The sequence below is a fragment of the Strigops habroptila genome, chromosome 5, assembly GCF_004027225.2.
Source record: "Strigops habroptila isolate Jane chromosome 5, bStrHab1.2.pri, whole genome shotgun sequence".
Lineage (NCBI taxonomy): Eukaryota > Metazoa > Chordata > Aves > Psittaciformes > Psittacidae > Strigops > Strigops habroptila.
The window spans coordinates 49542558-49562043 of NC_044281.2; the positions used below are offsets into that span (position 1 = coordinate 49542558).

The 19486-nt window shown below is 36.9% G+C and overlaps 1 protein-coding gene across 1 annotated transcript in view; it reads right to left on the reverse strand.

Moving 5' to 3' along the window:
• MGAT5 (alpha-1,6-mannosylglycoprotein 6-beta-N-acetylglucosaminyltransferase) overlaps window positions 1–19486 on the reverse strand; it is a 135062-nt gene that overhangs the window by 31917 nt on the left and 83659 nt on the right. Inside the window, 6 exon segments of the mRNA XM_030487180.1 lie at window positions 3496–3629; window positions 7327–7460; window positions 13752–13886; window positions 14785–14954; window positions 17188–17349; window positions 18594–18665. Coding sequence (XP_030343040.1) covers window positions 3496–3629; window positions 7327–7460; window positions 13752–13886; window positions 14785–14954; window positions 17188–17349; window positions 18594–18665 — 807 coding nt within the window.

A 19486-nucleotide genomic window follows, 5' to 3' on the forward strand; every position in this document is an offset into this window, starting at 1 on the left:
ATTATTTTGCCTTTAAATATAGAAATATTTTAAAGACAACTCAAAGCAGTGATCATACAACTGTATGCTATGCATTGATGGCTATTTTCTGAAACAAGCAAAATTCTGACTTCTGCCACAGCACCCCACAAAAAAGTAGCAAATCCTATAAAATGAATCTTGACTCTTTTTTATTTCAAGGCTTAAGGGTAGAAGTATTGGAATGGTATGACAGGAAGTTGCAGGGAGAAGAACAAAGAAAAAACTTAGACCTCAACAGGAGCTAAGATGACATGAAAGGCTTAAAACATCTCCTTTTAATTGAAATGTTCTGTAGTTAAAGCCAATTTTGATAACGGAGAGCATTATGGGTTTCACTCACATTTTATTCATTCCTTCTTTTTCACTTAGGCAGAGATAGGACTCTCTTTACACCTTAGTACTGCCAAAAATCCCAGACAAGCCCCCAAACTTTTGATTACAACAAACACACCCAAAACTTGGCAAACGTTACCTTTGGTAGCTTACCTTTATGCATAACCTTTAGAAATATTGCTAAATTCTTTAGAGCTTCCTAATTGTAATCCTTAACCCACTTAAGACTCATTTGGTTATCAGAAGGAAGTAAACAAGATGTACCTTACAGTCTCAGCAGCTTACATGCTTCCTGACCTCCTGCAAGATGTACCCAGACTTGCCCACCGTAACGTGGGGCAAATGGGATCTCAGGCCACGGGCTGACATTTTTCCTGTGTCCAGAAATGCTGACAGAAGTCATCGCTGTATTCCTTCTCCTGTACTCATCATGTTCATACCAGAGTTTAGCCCCACTGAATGATGCAGGAAGGCAGAGCATTGTCGCTAAGCAATCCGTAATTCTCTAGCTACAATAACCTGGTTAGTGTATGCAGATTAAGCTGGTGGGCTGAGCTAGCCTCACTAACTCTGCCCAGCCAAGCAGCAGAGCTGGGAACATGGGGATTTATAGCAAAGATGAAATGGCAAGTAATTTGGATGGCAGTTAGCTATTCTAGTCCCACCTCCCAGGAGAAAAAAGACTCCATGCATTCCTCAGTTCCATTTCAACCTCCTCAGTTTAAAATGAAACAGTTTATTTGCAACTGCTATTCCCCAAAAGCACATTAGTCTGGGGACTGAAACACACTCTCCCCCCACACTGTGCTTCACTAATGACTGATCAGTTCCAGCAGTGACACGTGTATTCTGTGGAGATTACACTTTTCGTTAATTAGCCATGTTCAGTATAAGGAAAAGGAGCAAGATAAATAGATTAGTCTAGTTCCATACAAGCCATGGTGGCAGATGAAAAGAGCTTTGTATAGGGAAAATGAAGAAGACATGAAATAAGCAAATTACACAGACACAAGATTAGTTCAGGCTTTCTGTTGATCACAAGAATTGGATTTTATCACTCCAAGACATCCCACTCTGTCATTGATTCAAAGCCTATCTATGGTGATTGCATGTTATGTACCAGTGCATATGGGTATGACTGCAGTTACAATCTGCAAGTTACAGTTTTAACGTGCTTGATGTTACAAGCATACAGTGAGCATTTTAATATGGGCATGTTATATCTCTTGGAAGAAACAAGACAGGCAATACCGATAGAAACTGAGCAGTGACTTGATAAGCACTAGTTCTTTAAAAAGTTGAGAAGTTGTCTAAACACAAGTTCGTAATGGTGAAAAGGGGATATGCCTAACAATACATATACAATATCTCCTGTTTGATTTGGTGCTGGTACAGCTCACATTCCCTTTGCTAACATTCACATTTCCAGGGGAATGTGAATAATCTTTTAAAGGTTCAGACATGTGAGAACACTTAAGGATGAGAAAGCATGAAGTTCTCAGTGGTTTAGTATATACAGGCTTTTCAGGAGATGACTATGAGTTACTTTGAACTTAACGTGTATATATTCCTACAGGGAAACAGAACAGATACATCCTCAGTCCAGTAGACAAAATCTGTAACTGCTACCACGACTGGAAATTACCATTTGGAAATGTGTACTAGACATAAAACAAAGTCTTAAGGGAGAAGGCAATTATTTGAGGATTTTAACAGAGGAAATAGCGGGGTTTCCACTGTGTGCTATTTCAAAATCAAGATTGGATGTTCTTTTCAAAAAAGCCATGCTTTTGTCTTAATCAGCCAGTGAATATCCTGTGTGTCATACAGAATCTCAGACTAGGCAATCAAAAATCTCCCCTTTGGGCATATAGTTCTGAATTCATGCAGAAAGAATAAACTGAGAAAGACATATACGTCAATAAAAAACCCCCGGTGACTAAGCAACTATCTTGTTCCTTAAATCCAACTAGTATTCAACAGGTTGTTCTGCTGATATGCACTACAAATCAGGTCAGGAAGTACAGATAATTATTACATGCAACTGTTCCTGAGAGACTAAAATGAGATCAGCAACTCCAACAAGAGCCTCTGCTAGGAAAGACATGAATGAAATGACCCCAGCTCTACTCCACCACTTTGCAGACAGAAGACTGCAGATGGGGGCACACTAAGTCATTCTATACCATAAGCCAAATAGAGTAACTGTCACAGTATTTACTATGATGCAAAGCAAAATATCCTTTTAAGGCACAGATTACATGGCTTAGTGCAGTAAGCCCAAATATAAACCTGAGAGCTAATACACCTATTTTTCTCAGCACAGTGGCCAAAAAGCATTCAGCTCTACCTTTTTGCTACCAGTGGCAACATTCTCCTATTTCTCTTCAGTTTTTGATTTTTTTGTCTCACAAATGGACCATTTACTTGTAGCTAACAGTTTTCAAGAATTTATTCTGTATAATCACAGTCATCAGACTAAATGTTGCTTCTGTGGTTCAGAAAACTCTGCAAGAGTGATATTCTCATGCCAATGAAGAGAAAAGGAAAGAAAATGTGAGACATGGATGCTCTCACACTGTCATATTGCTTGGCCCTACGTATGGCACAGCATGTACTGATTGGCTCATTTTTCAGTTGACAAGAGGCTTAAAATAAGGTCTTAGGCAGAAGGGAAGGCATACAGTGTATGTGAGCACACAAAGCTAGCAGTTACTTGGAAGAAATCCTGTTATTAGTAAATAATCTCTTTTCTTGGGAAACTGCATGAGACACACACTCCCAGGTGTGGCAGCCTGGAAGAAGGAGCTCCAGAAAAAGACAGTGGACAAAAACCAGAGGCCACTGTGAGCTTAACAACACAACATACTTTAACTTGGTGAAAATATGACCAAACCTCAGAGTTGTTATTCTGCAGCTCTCTTCTGCAGATGGGAGACAATAGAGAAATTGCAATATTTAAGAAATAAAACTCTGATATTATTATGGGGAGATAAAACAAGACTGGACACTTCTAGAGTCTTTAGTGAAACACAATTTCCAGTTCAAAATGCAGCACATATTTAGTTGTAGAGTTATTAAGTTGCTTTATGATTTTGATCAAAATAGATTTTCTCAAGTATACGAGCATAGAAAACTTACCTTCCAGAAATGATCTACTTTGCCATAAACGAGAGATTGATTCTGCCTTTTGATGTCATTAATGTGTTTAATGTCACTGGAATTCAGATGCTGCTCTACCACAAACCCCAGGAAGCTGTTATCCGGAGTGTGAGCTGTAAGACACAGAGCATATTCAAAACCTTTTAAAGTATCAGTTAATGTTACAAAACCATGAATGTTGTCAGAAACGTAGGTATAAGGAATACATTATTTAACAGATCACTTCACATTCATAGAGATACGTTTGCTTGCTTTATTATGAAGAAAGTTCTTAGCAATTTTAAGTCCTGCTACATATATCTACTGAAGTAAGCAGTTACTTTCTGGCTCATTTCTGACAATAAAAATTCTGTAGCTGGACTGAGGCCAATGATAACGATTTTTTGTGTGCTGAGCTTTATTTTATTATTAGAGATAAGAGAACCAGAAGAAATTCAGTTTGATATGTCAGAGATGCAATACCAACAGCTTGAAAAAACCCAGGGTTTATGCTTGTTAACAAAGCCGTATGTTGCTCACTGTCATAAGTAAATTCTAGTAAATTTCTTGGGTTCACCTCCCATATTCGAAGAGCTAACACTGACCATCCCACTCACTGCATATTATGTATCCATGCTAATTACTAGCCTACAAAGTCACACTATGCTGATAATAACACAAATTTCACTGCCTAATTCACTCAGATCTATCTTGGCAAAATAGTTGTTAATCCAGCGCTCAGACAAAAAGTTCATGCAAAGGATAGACAATTTACTCTTAAGTTTTCTGTATTTGTAGCCTCTGTCGGTCTTTTTCCAGTGGTGACATCCAGCAATACTAGCCACTGTTCTCCTCTTATAAAGACACAGATCTATAGGCCCATTAAAACTAAGGGGTTTCTTTGTTTTGTTTTGTTTAAGCCTCCCTTTTAAATTCTGGCACAAAAGCTGACAACTTACTAAGCACATTTTGTAAAGTTAAACACCCCCCCCCAAAAAAAAAAGAACAAAACAAAAAAAACCAAAAAAAACCAACCAACCAAACAAACCAACAAAAACCAAACAAACCCCAACCCAAACACAGGGCCTCAGGCACTTACAATACATGCAGTGCTAAACCTATAGCCAGAGTTAAATATAAAAAAAATTCTATTGCAATTATGAGGCTTTGCTTTTTTGAAATCTGCCAGCTGGATAATGCAGTAGAACAGAGAAACCATACACAGTGTATGCTTCCTTCTGCCATTACATTTAGTCTTTCAAATGACAATTACTCTTTTTCACAAGAAAATGCCTCAGCAACAGCTAAGCACTCACTCAGACCCAAAGAATTTTTAGGATTTAGCATAGCAAATAGCACACTGCAAATATGCCTGACAAGGGGCATTTTTCTATCCTTTCATATTTTGGATAAGAGACTGCATTCAAAGGACAGGCAAGACAGTTCACTTGGAAGAAAAATAAACTTTTGTTAAAGTTAGCACTTAGAACTGGAGGAATTTAGTGCCTCAAACATCACTTACAGGAAGCACTCAGATTTTTAAGCAACATCATGCAGTTTTAAAAGTACCAGTGCTCTTATTTGCATAAAAGAACTTAAATTAAAAATATAAAAAGGGGGGAAAAAAACCCCCCTCATGCTTCTGGAAAGCTCAGAGAATAGTCAAGCATTTGGTAATATGCCACAGGTTTGAGTATGGCTTTCTTGTTGCTCAGTAATAATTTTCTGCCCTTATAATCAGAGTTCTCAAAACATAATAAGAGTCTGGGGATCTTGGGAAGCTGTCCAGGGTTCCAATCTGTCATAAACTCTTTACTGATGCGTAACATGCACTTTTAATCACAACCCCATAAAGATGGTGCTATCTCTGCAGCAGAGAAAAAACAAAACAAAACAAAAATAAACTTTAAATATCACAAAACATGCTGACTCTTCTGCAGGAGTACAAAAAGCAGCAAAACCCTTCAATAATCTACAGCACTGGAATCATTCATGCTTCAGAATGAGTTTGCCTGCAATCCATTTACCACTTCTCCTGCAAAAGAAAACCTGCAGTCATTTCCAGTCGCAAAAATTGGAAATGGTTATTTATTGAAATTCCAATATAGTCATACACTTCTGAAAACCCACTATATGAAGTGATTTGCTCCGAACAAGAGACTGTAACAGTAGTCTATGCTGCCATGACAGAGATCTCTACAGAGATTATTTACTTCCTTCTGCGTTTCAAGAAGTGGGATTGAGGAGTGCACACACACAGCTGCACCACAAGTATTCATGTAACTATTTTCCTCAAGTGCCTCATCACCCTTGCTGCTATCTTGAACAGGACCTCACACACAAATTTCCTAGCAGCTGGACCACTCAAATATTGAGCTTTCGGATCCTTTTCCATTTAGGACATAAACCAATAAATATTAGCAAATCACATGGATACGGCACAAGCTCTGCTTACTAATGTCCAGACACAGACTCTGCAACCACTTCTAAGTCACATTTCCCCACCACACATTTTGTTACTTGCTTCCAAACAACTGTGAATGCAGTCTTCTATCTTTTGGACAACCTTCACTTATATTTCTCTGGAAAAACTTGCACAGCAAATGTTGACAGACAAAATATGCCTCTCTCAAGAATTTTACAGGGCAACTGAAATCAAAAGCATGTCAACCAGACAGCAGCATGTATAATTCTGCCATGAAAAGCAGAAAAGTTTGAAAGACTTGACTATAAAGTCTGATGAGAGAGAACAGTGCATGCCCTGGCCTTAGTCTCAGACAGGGACCACCGCCACACTTTGGCAGTCAGGCTGGTCACTGCCAAGTGTTTCCTTACACACTTGGGCTGAGAAGTTCTTGCACACAAAAGCATGCCCTTTCCTCTTTCCTAAGCCTCACTTAACATCAAGCTATCTGGCAGTATTGAATCTTTCTGCATACTTCAGAGATAAAAAACTTGAACTACTACTACAACATGCAAGAGAAAGATCCTTTGATTCTAGAACCTAGTGCCATAAAGTCAAAGTAGTCAAGGACTGGGGCTAGAGCAGGCCAGTATGCTTTAACAGTAATGATTTAATCTGATCCAATTTATTCAGGATTTATATAATTTTTTTTGTGTTCTTTTAAGATATTTAACAATGCTTCAAAGACCTACAGCAATGCTGAAATCTACCACTTGTTTTTCAGTAGCTTTGTACACTGCTAGCAAATAAAGGTGGAAAAGTTCACCTCAGGATGAATGCTCAGGATGAAAACAGGCTATGTGAAAATTTTTGATAAATCCATGAAAAAGTAGAGACAAAAAAATATTTCTGCTATTAGTTTACTAATTTTGAGCAAAAAGAAATAGCAAAGGAATTGTGCTGCTCAGTTGTTGAGGGGAAAAAAGCAGAAAGCAAGCAACATAGTTAACATAGTTACAAACTTCAGTTTAACATGATGAAATGTGAGAGTGCAGTTTATAAAAATGCAATCTAGCAAGTTTGTCAAAACCCTATTGCTCCACAGACAGGATTTGAGAAGGCAAAATTAACAAAAGCAAACTCACTGACACTTGAATGTAAAGCCAATCACCACTTCCCACAAGTACCCTGAGAATAAAGTTCCCTACCACTATTTATATTAAGTTGGTATCATTTTTTTCCAACTGCTGCATGGAAGCACAACAGAGCTTTTGCATAGTCTACAGACACTTATTGACACAATTCTGTCCATTTGGCAGCTGCATTTTATTAAACCATGAACTTATCTTTCATAATACAGAAGTTCTTCTGAATGACAGTATTCCCTTTTAAAGCTCCAAATTATTTATAAACACAGGGATACTTACGGAACATTGTATAAAACTGCTGTGGATTAAGGTTCCACTTTCCCCATGGTGTCTTGTGGCCTTTAGACTGGGCATAATGGGCATGGTTAAATTCTGGTTCAGTTCCAAAGGAATCCAAAACTCTTAGCATGCACCTAAAAGAGAGAACAACAATTTACTGTAGGTACATAATGTATATGTATATATAAGCATGTGTGTGTGTACATGGTTATGATAATTAAGATGTGCTTTGTTTTTGTTTTCAACTGTAGATGATTTATAAACTAAAGGCACATTTTAATTTCAAACATTTCTGTTCATATTACATTCACAAAGACATTACTATCAGCAAATTCAAGGATATATCAGACATTCAAATAACAACCCTGAAGCTTGTTTTGGGTTTCTTTGTTCTTACAGAACAAAGTTATGCTTTAACATCCAAGTAGAGCTTATGGGGACTTATGGGAATGCTACTGTGGTCACTTACATTCCTGGGGCTCTGAAGCAGAATTTAGGCAGAAGAAGAGAGGATTCTTCATCTATTTTCTAATGTTCTCGCCCATTACCACAAAATCAAATGCAACAGCTAAGGGCCGCATGCCAAGAAGATCAGAGTAGAAAATTACTTTGTCTTTAGACAATTGTATTTAGTCTCCAGGTTCTGACTGACTTTTGGGTGAATAAGACCTACTGGAGAAGCACTGAAGACAGTTTAATTTGCTGAATACTTACAGTCAGACAGACCATTTGTTTATGAAACACTTTATCACAGACTTTTGAAGAAACAATGTTAAAGTCAAATGTCTGCAAGCAACAGTACACAACTGAGAGAATACTTGGCATTGGACTACAAAGGGTCTGGGATGAAAGAATCACACTCAGTCCTTCATTTCACTCCTATGAATTCCTTGGGGAAAAAAAAAAAAAACTTCACTTACGAGCAGCTCCTTTCAAAAAAGGGCCCATAGTACACGAAAGGCAGAAAAAGCCTCAATATGAAGAGGGCGGCACACATTCTAGCATATGGATTCTAGAAATGGTGTTTCTAAAATGCAGCCTGCCAAACCTTTGATTTGGCTTGGACAGGAACCTTATGGCCATCGTACTGACCACTGGCTCCCCTACAAGTTAATTGGACTATATGGCTTCGAAGCTGCTGACCCTACCATTCTTCAGCCCTCCAGAAAAGACCTGTATAGGATTTGTTCCTACACTATGTGCCACTATGTTATAAAGATACAAACTCTTACCACTGAACATTTTAGCACTCAGCTTGTACGTGCCAAGGAAGAGACACAACCTCATAGGTGCAGAGAATTGAGGTAGCTACAAAAGTTACTATTAAAAATGGCTGTATTTCCCAGTCTTCAACATTTCCCGTGCTCCAAACCTATATATATTAAGTTCAGTAAAACACCAGGATTTGGCTTTAAAATGAGAAAGAATTTAGCCCCCCAAAAGGTGAAAGAACTTAGCTCCAGCCACCTGTCAGCTTTAAAAGATGAAAAAATTTAGTCCCTAAAATACATGTACATATTTCTTGTATTGTCTCTTTTCTCCAAAGTGTCTATTAAAAAAAGAAAAAAAACCAAACCACCAACCAGCAACCTTTAAACTCTCATATGAAACTGCCACCTTTGTATTTGAAAGTACAAATAGAGCAAATTTACTTTTTTTTTAAATCTTCACAGCGATCTTTCAAGCGGAAAGAAAGTCAAAATACACAACACATTATGATTCACCAAACAACAAAGCTGACAGATCAGTTTCTGTGCAGTGTTTTATGTCAACTGTTCTCAACGAAAATATTTTACAACAGTGGCAATTATCTCTGCATCATACAAAAAACTCCAGCAGGACCAAAACAACTTCTGCACTGATGAATCATTCAGTAATAAAACCCCTCTTATTTCTTGGCAGGCCTTAAAACAAAATTCTTATCAAACATACAGCTTTTGACCAGGTACTTGAGCAAAGGAGAATGAAAAATAGGTGAAAGCTACTGAAAAATTGCAACATTATTGGAGTTTGTCAAATTATGTATGTAAGGAGGACTATATCACATGTGACCATCTCGGAGTGCTTTGTTTCCTCTCTTTTTCCTGTATGCAGATGTAAGCTGTGTATCACTAATTGTTCACAAGGATATGTGTAACTATGTCCAACGCACACAGGATTTCTGAAACAGGGCAGGAAATGTGATGCGATGGAAACTAAGCTAAACCAGAAAACAGGGAAAACAAAAAATATTTATATGATTCAGGCATAAAGTAAGTTGGAAAAGAGAAAAAGGTCACAGCAGAAAGTGCAAGTGTGTGCAGAAATAGTATGAAATATCAGAGGTTCAAGTGGTGAACCTAATCCCTGAAATGCAGCAGAAAAGAACTGGTAAAGATTTAAAATTTAGAAATGAAGGCAATTAATGCCAGTTATGCTGAACTGGTATTTTAACATATGCAGGAACACCTCAATTATATACCCAAGTACTGTAGTCTCCATTTGTGCCACTTAGTGGTTTAAACCTCTTTCAACTAAACTATTTTAAAGCAAAAAGGTTGATTTTTCAAACAATGTTTTAGCAGTTCTAAAGCGAAATATTTCATTCGGCAACTTGCAAAACAGTATTTTTTTAAAATCATGTATATATTTTGAATAAAAATGTTAATTTAGTGTCATTTTAACTTCAGATTTTCACCTCCTTCCCTCTTCCTTCCTAAGATGTCACCTAGCTTTAGCAGTGAAGTTGCAGAGAATTATAGCATGGAATTGGTGTCAGACTGGTTAGTCTATTCACTGACTAATTAAACAGAGGATTGGTGGGTAGCAAACTTCTTACAGAAACATCCATATTAAAGTAGTCTTTCTTCTTCTAGCATACTAGAAATGATAATTCTGGGGCTTAATATAAAAAAAAAAAAAGTAACTAGACAAAAGTAACTCAGAATTATCACCATTTTGGAAGTGAGTGTTTTTCATAAATATCAGGCATAAGCTATCTTAACAGGGCTGTCCTCTTGGAAGTATTTACACGCATTTCTTCATATCCTTCTCCCACCTGAGGTTATAATTTTTCTCTACTTACATATACTTCATCTTTGTTTAAACAAGTGATGTTGTCCAGCAGCACACATGGCTGTCAGCAACTAGTGTTTATGCCTGCACAAACAGTTAAACAAGGGGTACATACATGGCAGTGGATGCAGACATCTTCCTGGGAGCAAGCTGGTCAAAACCCATCCAGTTCTGGTTTGGAAGCTCTATAGGTACACTGAGCTCAGGCACAGCAATGTGCCAGCACAGATACATGGACTCCAGACTCTTTTGGTTTATGTCCAGCCAGCTCAGATCATGGGCAGCTCATATCTGCCTATGCAAACCCTTGCAGACACACACATTCAGTTTCAGGCCACTCAGTACTTGCATTTAAAATGTAAAAACTTAGTCAGAAAATAAGCCTCCTAAAACAGATGTATTCTAGAGAACATGTAAAAAGCAGGAATGTTGCTCATTTTTTAAGATAGCTGTCATGTTCATTTATTTCAAGAATAAAGCCAGTTGGATTTTTGGCATATGGGAATGAGTCATTGCTAGAGAGACTGTAGAAAAATGGGGGGAAAAAAAAAAAATCAGATTTTTATGTGCTGTATGGAGGATGAGGGTGCTAAGAAAGGCAATGAGCTGCACTCCTCAAACTATATTAAGCTACTAATTTTTTGTTCCTTCATTGCACATAAATTGCTCTCAAATATCCAGACTTCAGAACTGAAAAACACAGCATGTCCAGGCATTCTTCTGCTTGAAAATAGTGACCTCAAAAATGAGATCTGTTTTGCCAGATTCATACTATTTACAGCACTAATTATAACTCAGATAAAGCACGTACTATAGAGAGTCATTGGCGCTACAGATCTCAGACATACAAAAGACTGTTTCAGTTGTTCAGAAATACTCACCCCTCAGAGCTGCAGGGTCATTCTTTTGAGCTAGCGGTTCTAGAAACCTGATTTGCAATTACCAAAAAAATCCCCAGGGCTCTAGTTCACTCACAAAGATTGCACACAGCACTCTTATCAAGACACTGTTCTGCAGGCAGGGGTTTATTCTACCACTCTATTCCAATCTGAAGTGAATAAACAAGTTTTAATTTATTTGTATTTGAGTCCAGTTTGCATAAATCAGACTGAGCCGACTTGCACATTTCTGCTCAAAAACTATATGGCACAAAGCAAAACACTTCTTTCAAGACAAAGAATTATTCCTACTGACATTAAATACAACTGAGTGAGAAATCAAAGTTTGTAAAGAACAAGGGTTATAAGCCAGCTTTATTTATGATCATGTTTATTTTACTGGAATGAATTAAACAAAACCATATAATATGCTTTTATAATGTACTTACTAGTTCTAATTTATTATTTTGATGACAAAATCTATGAGGTAACTCATGATGCTGAGAAAGAGAAAAATGATTGCAAGAGGATCCTCAAAGAGGAGATAGCGTGCATGAAGCTATGAACTAATTCTTCTGCTCTAATCAATCCTGTAGTCCCTGCTAGACTCTAGACCCTGTTTTGTACACTGAACTTGAGAGAAAGTATCAAGTAATTACAGAGATTTCTCTAATGAGAATTAGAGATGCAACAAGTTTGATGAAAGGTCTGAAAAACCTGAATTGCAATTAATGATCAAATCCCCTAAATTTATTTTGAAGAAAAGCAAAATGAAGGAAAAACAGTACAAAAGATAGTCTAGAGGTTGCCAGAGAGGGGAAGGAAGCAATTTATTCCCCAGAACCATATCAGAATAAGCAATTATGGGCACTTTGGAAGAAATCAGGCCAAGAAAAAACACTTCAAACAAAAGCTTAACAATATAAAACAGTGGCTGGGACATCTTTTGCAGTCAAAAATCTCTCAAGGACAAACACATCCAATCTACTTTTCAGCAAGGCTATGGACTAGATGAGGTCTTTCTCCATGCCAAGAAATCCAAGGTTGCAGAAGAGAGGCATTAAGAATTTATTTTCTTCTTCAAAAACCTAACAAAAACTCCTACACTACCGAAGGCATTTATTTAGAGTTAAATTTAATTTTAGTCTCCTAAACCAGAAAGTGTCAGTCATTACCACAAATTAGGAATTGATGAAAACCAGACTGACAACTTGAGATTTAATGATTCATGAAATAAGCAAGAAAAAATTGAAGAGCTAATCTAATATTCTCAATATCATGGTGTATTTCCATATCTTCATTACAGAACATACCAAATAGGAAATTGAAAGCAAAAGGGGAGAAACATTTTAAATTTGTAAGTATGGGTTTATATTCTGACCATAATACTGTATATGATCACCCAGTGACAATTACATCTGGCAGACAACCAACTGTAGCTCAGTAGTAGTGGAAAACGGGATTATCTTTATTAGTAGGATCCTATAAAACAGAATAACCATTTACTCTTTTGCTTCGGGGGAAAAAAAAAAAAAGAGATTAAGAGTAATCTAATCAGTAACATTGACCACAGGACTCTCATTTACAAATATGCTGAAAAGAACCAAAACTCTAGAAAATCCTGAAGTTGAAAGAAAACAATTATTCTGCCTGCAGTGAACTCCTTTCAATACCTTCCTTCAAGTAGGATTTACTGGACTTTACGGATCATGAAACACAGCTAATTCGATTGCGTATACAAAAATCAAAGCCAGTAATTTAGATTAGGTTTTATTTCAGGCTGATATGTATTGGTACAACACATGGGAGCTTGCTGATTTAAAATTATTGACAAAAAGAAATGTGCTTCTAAAACTGCAGACACTAAGAGGGCTGTACAAAGTAATTTCTTGAGACCACCATCTTCCATTTCTAATGGAAAGATGTTTATAGATTACAGAAGCACAACTGCAGTTTATTGTTCAGACCTATCCCTGAAGACAACTCTCTGCCCAACATCTTAAGGGATAGAACAGAAAAAATTGCAGTGCAGTTGTTGCCCAATACAATTAGAATAGATAAATCTCCACAGTCATCAATCCAGTACAGTGACAAACACTGACAAGCAAAACATGCCTTTGGTATTCCAACTAAACAACAAAATCCAATAATCTCTCAGCTCATCTACTAATTTACAGAACAAAGGGGGTGGGGTGTAAAGAAGGGAGGGAAAACAAGGCAAAGGTAATGACTCAACGAGATAATATAATTCATTAAGATAAAAAATGCTTGAATCCAAGAACCCCAAACTTGCTGGGGTGCATAAAGATGATATGCAACAAACAGGTCCTAGCCCCTTTATTCCTAAGAATGAAAGTCAATAGAGAACCACATTTTCACTTTTAAATAAATTTGAATTTATGTGAACATACTCACCTCAGTATTTTGACATGTGCTACTCGACAAAAGCTCTTTAACAAAGCAGTTAAGAGGTCAAATAAGTGTTACACTTACTGGTAATGTACCCATGATGGACCAAGGGTTTTCTTAAACTGCGTGAGTCCCACTATATCAATGTAAATGAGTTCTACAACTTTATCCCCCTGGGTAGGGCAGCCAGATCTGTTACCTACAACCTTCTTCATAATCCTAAACAAAGAAAGAAGGAATATGGAAAAGTATTACTTTCCAAATACCTTGAATAGATGCTGTAATACTATTTATAGCAATAATTTCCCTTTTCAAAAAAGCATATCTCTTATCTTTTCCAAACCAGAAAACATGTAAGAACATTCAAATTCTAAAGATGCTCAGCATTTATTAAGAAATGTTTATACATCAGTAAAGCGCTAATTTGCACTAAAAACCCCATCTAGTTTAAACAAGAGTAATGTGTGCTCTGAAAATTATTTAAAAATAGTGTGCTTTGAAATTATTTTAAATAATGTCAGACTTCTATTGACAGCTTCATAGTATAAGTGCTCTCTATAAAATGATGCTGTCATGTTTGTTATAAAAAACCCCAAAAGCTACAGAAAAAGTGTATGTGCTCAAGCTTAAAACAGATGCTTTATGCCTAATGCTGAACTAGCATGTAAGCAAGACAAAGATGAGCAAGGTAGCAATTTGACCTAATATTAGCAATTAACTACATCAAAAGTAATGCATTTAAAGGATCTAAACTTTTATTTTAAAATGAGATACTGCACGAAGAATAGCAGAAACTGACGAAAAGGACACAGAATTAGGCTAGTCTGTAACATTTCCTGTTGCAGCTGGTTAAAGCACCTGCAATGTTAAAGATAAGCTGCTTAGTTTGAATTTTACAACATTCATTTATGAAGTCTCAGGAGACTGAAGCCACAAAGAAACACATTGTCCTTTTCATAGTACATATATTCAGCTCATGTGAATAATCTATCGCATGTTTAGTGAATTATCACTTTCATTTTATGCTTCAAGAAATTATATACTGTTAATAGAAGCTTTAAGAGTTTACAATTCCTTTTTTGTATTCCAGTTTCAAAACTGAAAGTAATCTCCTTACTCCTTGAGCTCTGCCAGTGAAGCTGAAATCCTGATATCATGGCCCAGTAAGTAGAGAGATGTAATTAAATCACTCCACTGGACCAATTCACCAAGCGGGCCACCGCTAAACGCGTTTTCTGCAATCTTGAATCCAGATTCTTTTGTCAAGAGCCCCAGATGAACAAGAATCTGGAAAGGAAAGTCATATATTAAGACTTATCAACATTGAATATGCAACCATTATACCTCACGGCATGTTTTCTTTCTATTAAATTCCAACTACGGTCAAAATATCAACCCAAAAAAATCCAATACTTCCACCCCAATGACTTAATTCTGTAATGGATCTCTAGAACAATAATTATAAGAATGTTACCGCATTGTTTTGCACTATTATCTGCCACCAGATCAGTAATTAAAAACATCTCCCAGAATGGTGTTATTCACAAAATATTCTGTAATTCTGCACAGAAAGTTGTGGATCACATTACAGAATCATAGAATGGTTTGGGTTGGAAAGGACCTTAAGATTGTCTAGTTTCAACCCCCCTGCCATGGGTAAGGACACCTCACACTAGGACCAGATTGGTCAGGGCCCTGTCCAACTTGGCCTTGAACACTGGCCAGGGATGGAGCATTCACAACTTCCTTGGGCATCCTGTTCCAGTGCCTTACCACTCTCAAAGTAAAGAATTTCTTCTTTTTATCCAACCTAAATCTCCGCTGTTTAAGTTTGAACCCGTTACCCCTTGTCCTATCACTACAGTCCCTGATGGAGAGTCCCTCTCCGGCATCCTTGTAGGCCCCCTTCAGATACTGGAAGGCTGTGATGGGGTTTCTATGCAACCGTCTCTACTCCAGGCTGAACAATCCCGATTTTCTTAGTCTGTCTGTGTATGGGAGGTGCTCTAGCCCCCTCATCATCCTCATGGCCCTCTTCTGGACTTCCTCCAACAGCTCCATGTCCTTCTTTTGTTGGGGATATCAGACTTGTACGTTGTACTCCAAATGGGGTCTCACAGAAGCAGAGTAGAGCGGCAGAATCACCTCTTTCAACCTGCTGGTCACGCTTCTTTTGATGCAGCCCAGGATGTGGTTGGCAACTTACTTTGATTGAATAACCACTTATATTCTCAAGTAGTATACACTTGTTTATGCAAGACAGTATAGTTAAGGATGGGACAAGCCAATAAGAACTTGAAAAGACCGCATAACAGGAGCAGGATGCTTTCCAAATCTCTCCTCTCCATTGTCTCCAGAGGAGAGTTTTCTCTGTATTTCTCTGAAATCCCTGCTTGCGTTTCTAGCAAAGCAGAGAAATTGAGTTCCAAACACTTTGCTAAATATCTGGTTGTTGAGTGTGGGTACATACAGCAGCAACCATAAAACCTCACGAACACCATAAACCTTTGTAAAGATTTTATAAAGATCTGTCACTCTTTATAAAGAAGCAACATTCAAAAAACCATTTTACTCTAATCTCTTGCAGATCCCAGAACTGAGCTGGACATATTAAAATGAAATCATCATTATTTTTTTACAGTCCAACCTCAAAGGACTTTTAAAAGAAAGAATAAGCACTAGAGCATCCCATCAAAACTGCCTGTGCAGGACAGTACTGCTTCTGTTTACTCTTGAGTTTAGTATTCTCGGATGTTAGATTTCTTTAATAAAACAGGCTGGAGGGCTGCTTGAAACAGACGGGCTGCTCCTTGACAAAGGGTGAGCCTACTCCAGGACTGCAGTAGGTGGCAAACAGTAGAGCTGCAACATGAAGCCCAGACCTCGTGCAAGGACTGAGACTCTCAAGCAAGGAGCTGCATTGCAGCCAGCCAGGCTTAAAGAGAGGGTAGAAACATGACTGTGCATGGCCTGCTGTCACTTAGGACTGGTTCCATTAAGAACAAGGCAGAAAGAGAAACCCACTGCGGTGTTTATGACTTTGAGATCTATTTAACTAGCTGAGGTAATAAAACTTATCCACTCTAAAGCTGTTGTCAACTTTAAGTCTACTCAAATCAAAACCAGAATTACGCTATTTAAAGTCTCAATTTTGGACAAAAAAGATGTACAACTGTTTTGCACCATTACATAAACCACTCTGTTTTCATCAGCTTGCTGTAAATTCACAGTTTTTCCTTTTAGAATCTTCTACATAGTCTCTATTTTATCCAAAATTAAAGAGGTTAAAAAACTTACTCAAAGAGTGACTCATGGAATGTGTGTGAAACTATTTGTTAAAGCAAATACCCGTTGTAACAGTAACTTCAAACAGTAAAATACTTCTTGAGAAGAGGCACACATACAAACATGAGCCTTTTGTACATATTTGGTATTTCCACACTGAAGTTACTTCTGGAATAAGAAATTTAAAAGAGCCTGTACAACTGCAAGTAGCAGGAATGAAAAATCTTTTTATTACCTTTTTTCGTTTTCTCTTCTCCAAACTTTGTTTTTCTGCAAGTGATTTAATCGCTTCAATCCAGGTATCAGCCATTCGTCTGATGCGTAACATCATCCACCTGAATTCCTCATGTCTTGACATCATTTTGTAGAGATTATCAAAGTTGATACGAATTTCAGCCTTCAATTAAAACATTAAGAAAACCCCAAAACATTTGTTAGTCTTCAAACAGTGTACTTTCCAGAAGTGAAAAAACTTGTCAAATGTGAACTGTGTGCTCTACATTCCTCATTCAAAAAGAAAATGGAAAAGAAAGAAAATAAGATACTCTCCTGACACTAAAGTCAAGTTGAGATTTTAGTTCAAACATTTAAGATAGCTTTAAACAGACATTTCTAAACCACATAAGTTACTGTTATTTTTATTAGTAGTATTTGGTAGCCCCAGAGTATCATGGAATGATTTGGGTTGGAAAGGACCTTAAAGATCATTTGGTTCCAACCACCCTTCTGCTAGACCAGGTTGCTCAAAACCTCATTTAACCTGGTCTTAAATGTATTATGTTTGTAATGTTTCACAATGTATTTATTTCTGCAATATAAGATTTTATTTTGCTCATGTCCTTCAAAATGAGGTTAAAGTATCTCTAAAACATAATATAAAATCAGAACAGTATGCTGAAGATTCAGTACGATGAAGATTTGTGTATATCTTGAATCTTTCAAAAATACAAGGAAGCCTCCTATTATACCATAAAGGAAGAAACATTACTAGATTACAAACTTTAAAGGAAATACTCCTTTTACAGCTAGACTGATCTAAGAACAATTGGTTTTACAAAATGAGACAGCCTATATCTAAATTATGTAAGCAATGTTCATATGCAGCCCAGCAATTTATCTTAAAATATCTATGTGCTACATAATTAGGCTATAGCGTTTAGAAACAACCTGCATGCTGAAGAGTTTTTAAAGGGGAAAAAAAAAAAAGCAGTAATAAAAATGTTACTACAGAACTGAAATGTATATATACCTCTTCCATTAAGGCATTTTTATATGTAAGGCCCAGATTCATGGGACTGTAAAAACGGGCAGTTTCACATATGGTCACTTAATACTGGTGAATGGATTTGTCAATTTCTGGAATTTTTCTCAGTATCTCAGATACATTATTTCACAAATTTAAACACGAAATTGTTTTCAATGAAAATCTACCACCAAGACTGCAATATGATACAATGACTGGAGAAAATACATGATGAGCTACATATATACAGTCAAGGATATTCCCTTCAGTTTTGAGGAGCTGAGGAATAAAAATGGTAAATTCTAGTCTTGTCAGCATTTATGTGGCACAGGATTCCAGGATCTTTTGCATGAATCACAATTACTGAATTATTTCTCATATTTTAATGTTATCCTTACCACTGTTTTTTGATCAGTTTCTTCATTAGGATTTTTTGCTCTCCAAGGTAAACGAGGACACCAATTTTCAACCTGTAAAACAGTCACATGAAAATAAATAATTCTGTTCTGTTCCGTTCTATTCCATTCCACTCCATTCCATTCCAGCTGGTCTACCAAAGACTCTCATTGCCTTTATATTACACCTTTCTATGGGTTAAATAAGGCATCAGCTGACTAGTAAGTCACTGCAAGGTAAAACCACTCTTTGCAAGAAAAGATAAGACTTCTTGCAATTCAATACTATTTTGACCTTGCAAATTTGCAACCAAAAGTCACATTTAGATATTCATTCATGATAATGAATACAGGAGATAAAACACTTTCAAGACAGAGGTCAGCTGCTAAATGCTCTAAATACGCTTCCTCTGAGCAGTTCCTAAATGTTTTTAAAAGCGCTAAGTTTTTATGCTTCCAGACCTTAAAAAAAACCCAAAACACGTATTTTGGAACATATCCCATCTCCCCAGAATAGCTTTATTGAAATGCAAAGCGTGATGAAAAACAACGATCAAAGTTCTACCTTGTAGAAATCTAGACAAAAAGTTGAAAGAAGAATAAAACCTAAACCACCTTATTTGAAGGGTATAAGTAACATATTATAACTTATGCAACAATATCCACAAGTACTAATTGCTGTAATTCTTAGAGAAACACAATCAGTGCAAATGCAATACTTCTACTATTGTCTACTAGAAAAAAAAATGTACAACAGCTAGTAGTTAGGGAAGAAACAGCAAACAGATGCGAGTCACTTGAAAGCTCCCTAGGGATCTCGCTTGTCCTGTAGAATCTTTATTATTCATGTACCTTAAGAAATTAGACCATTTGCTTTGGGGAAGAAGGAATCTCAC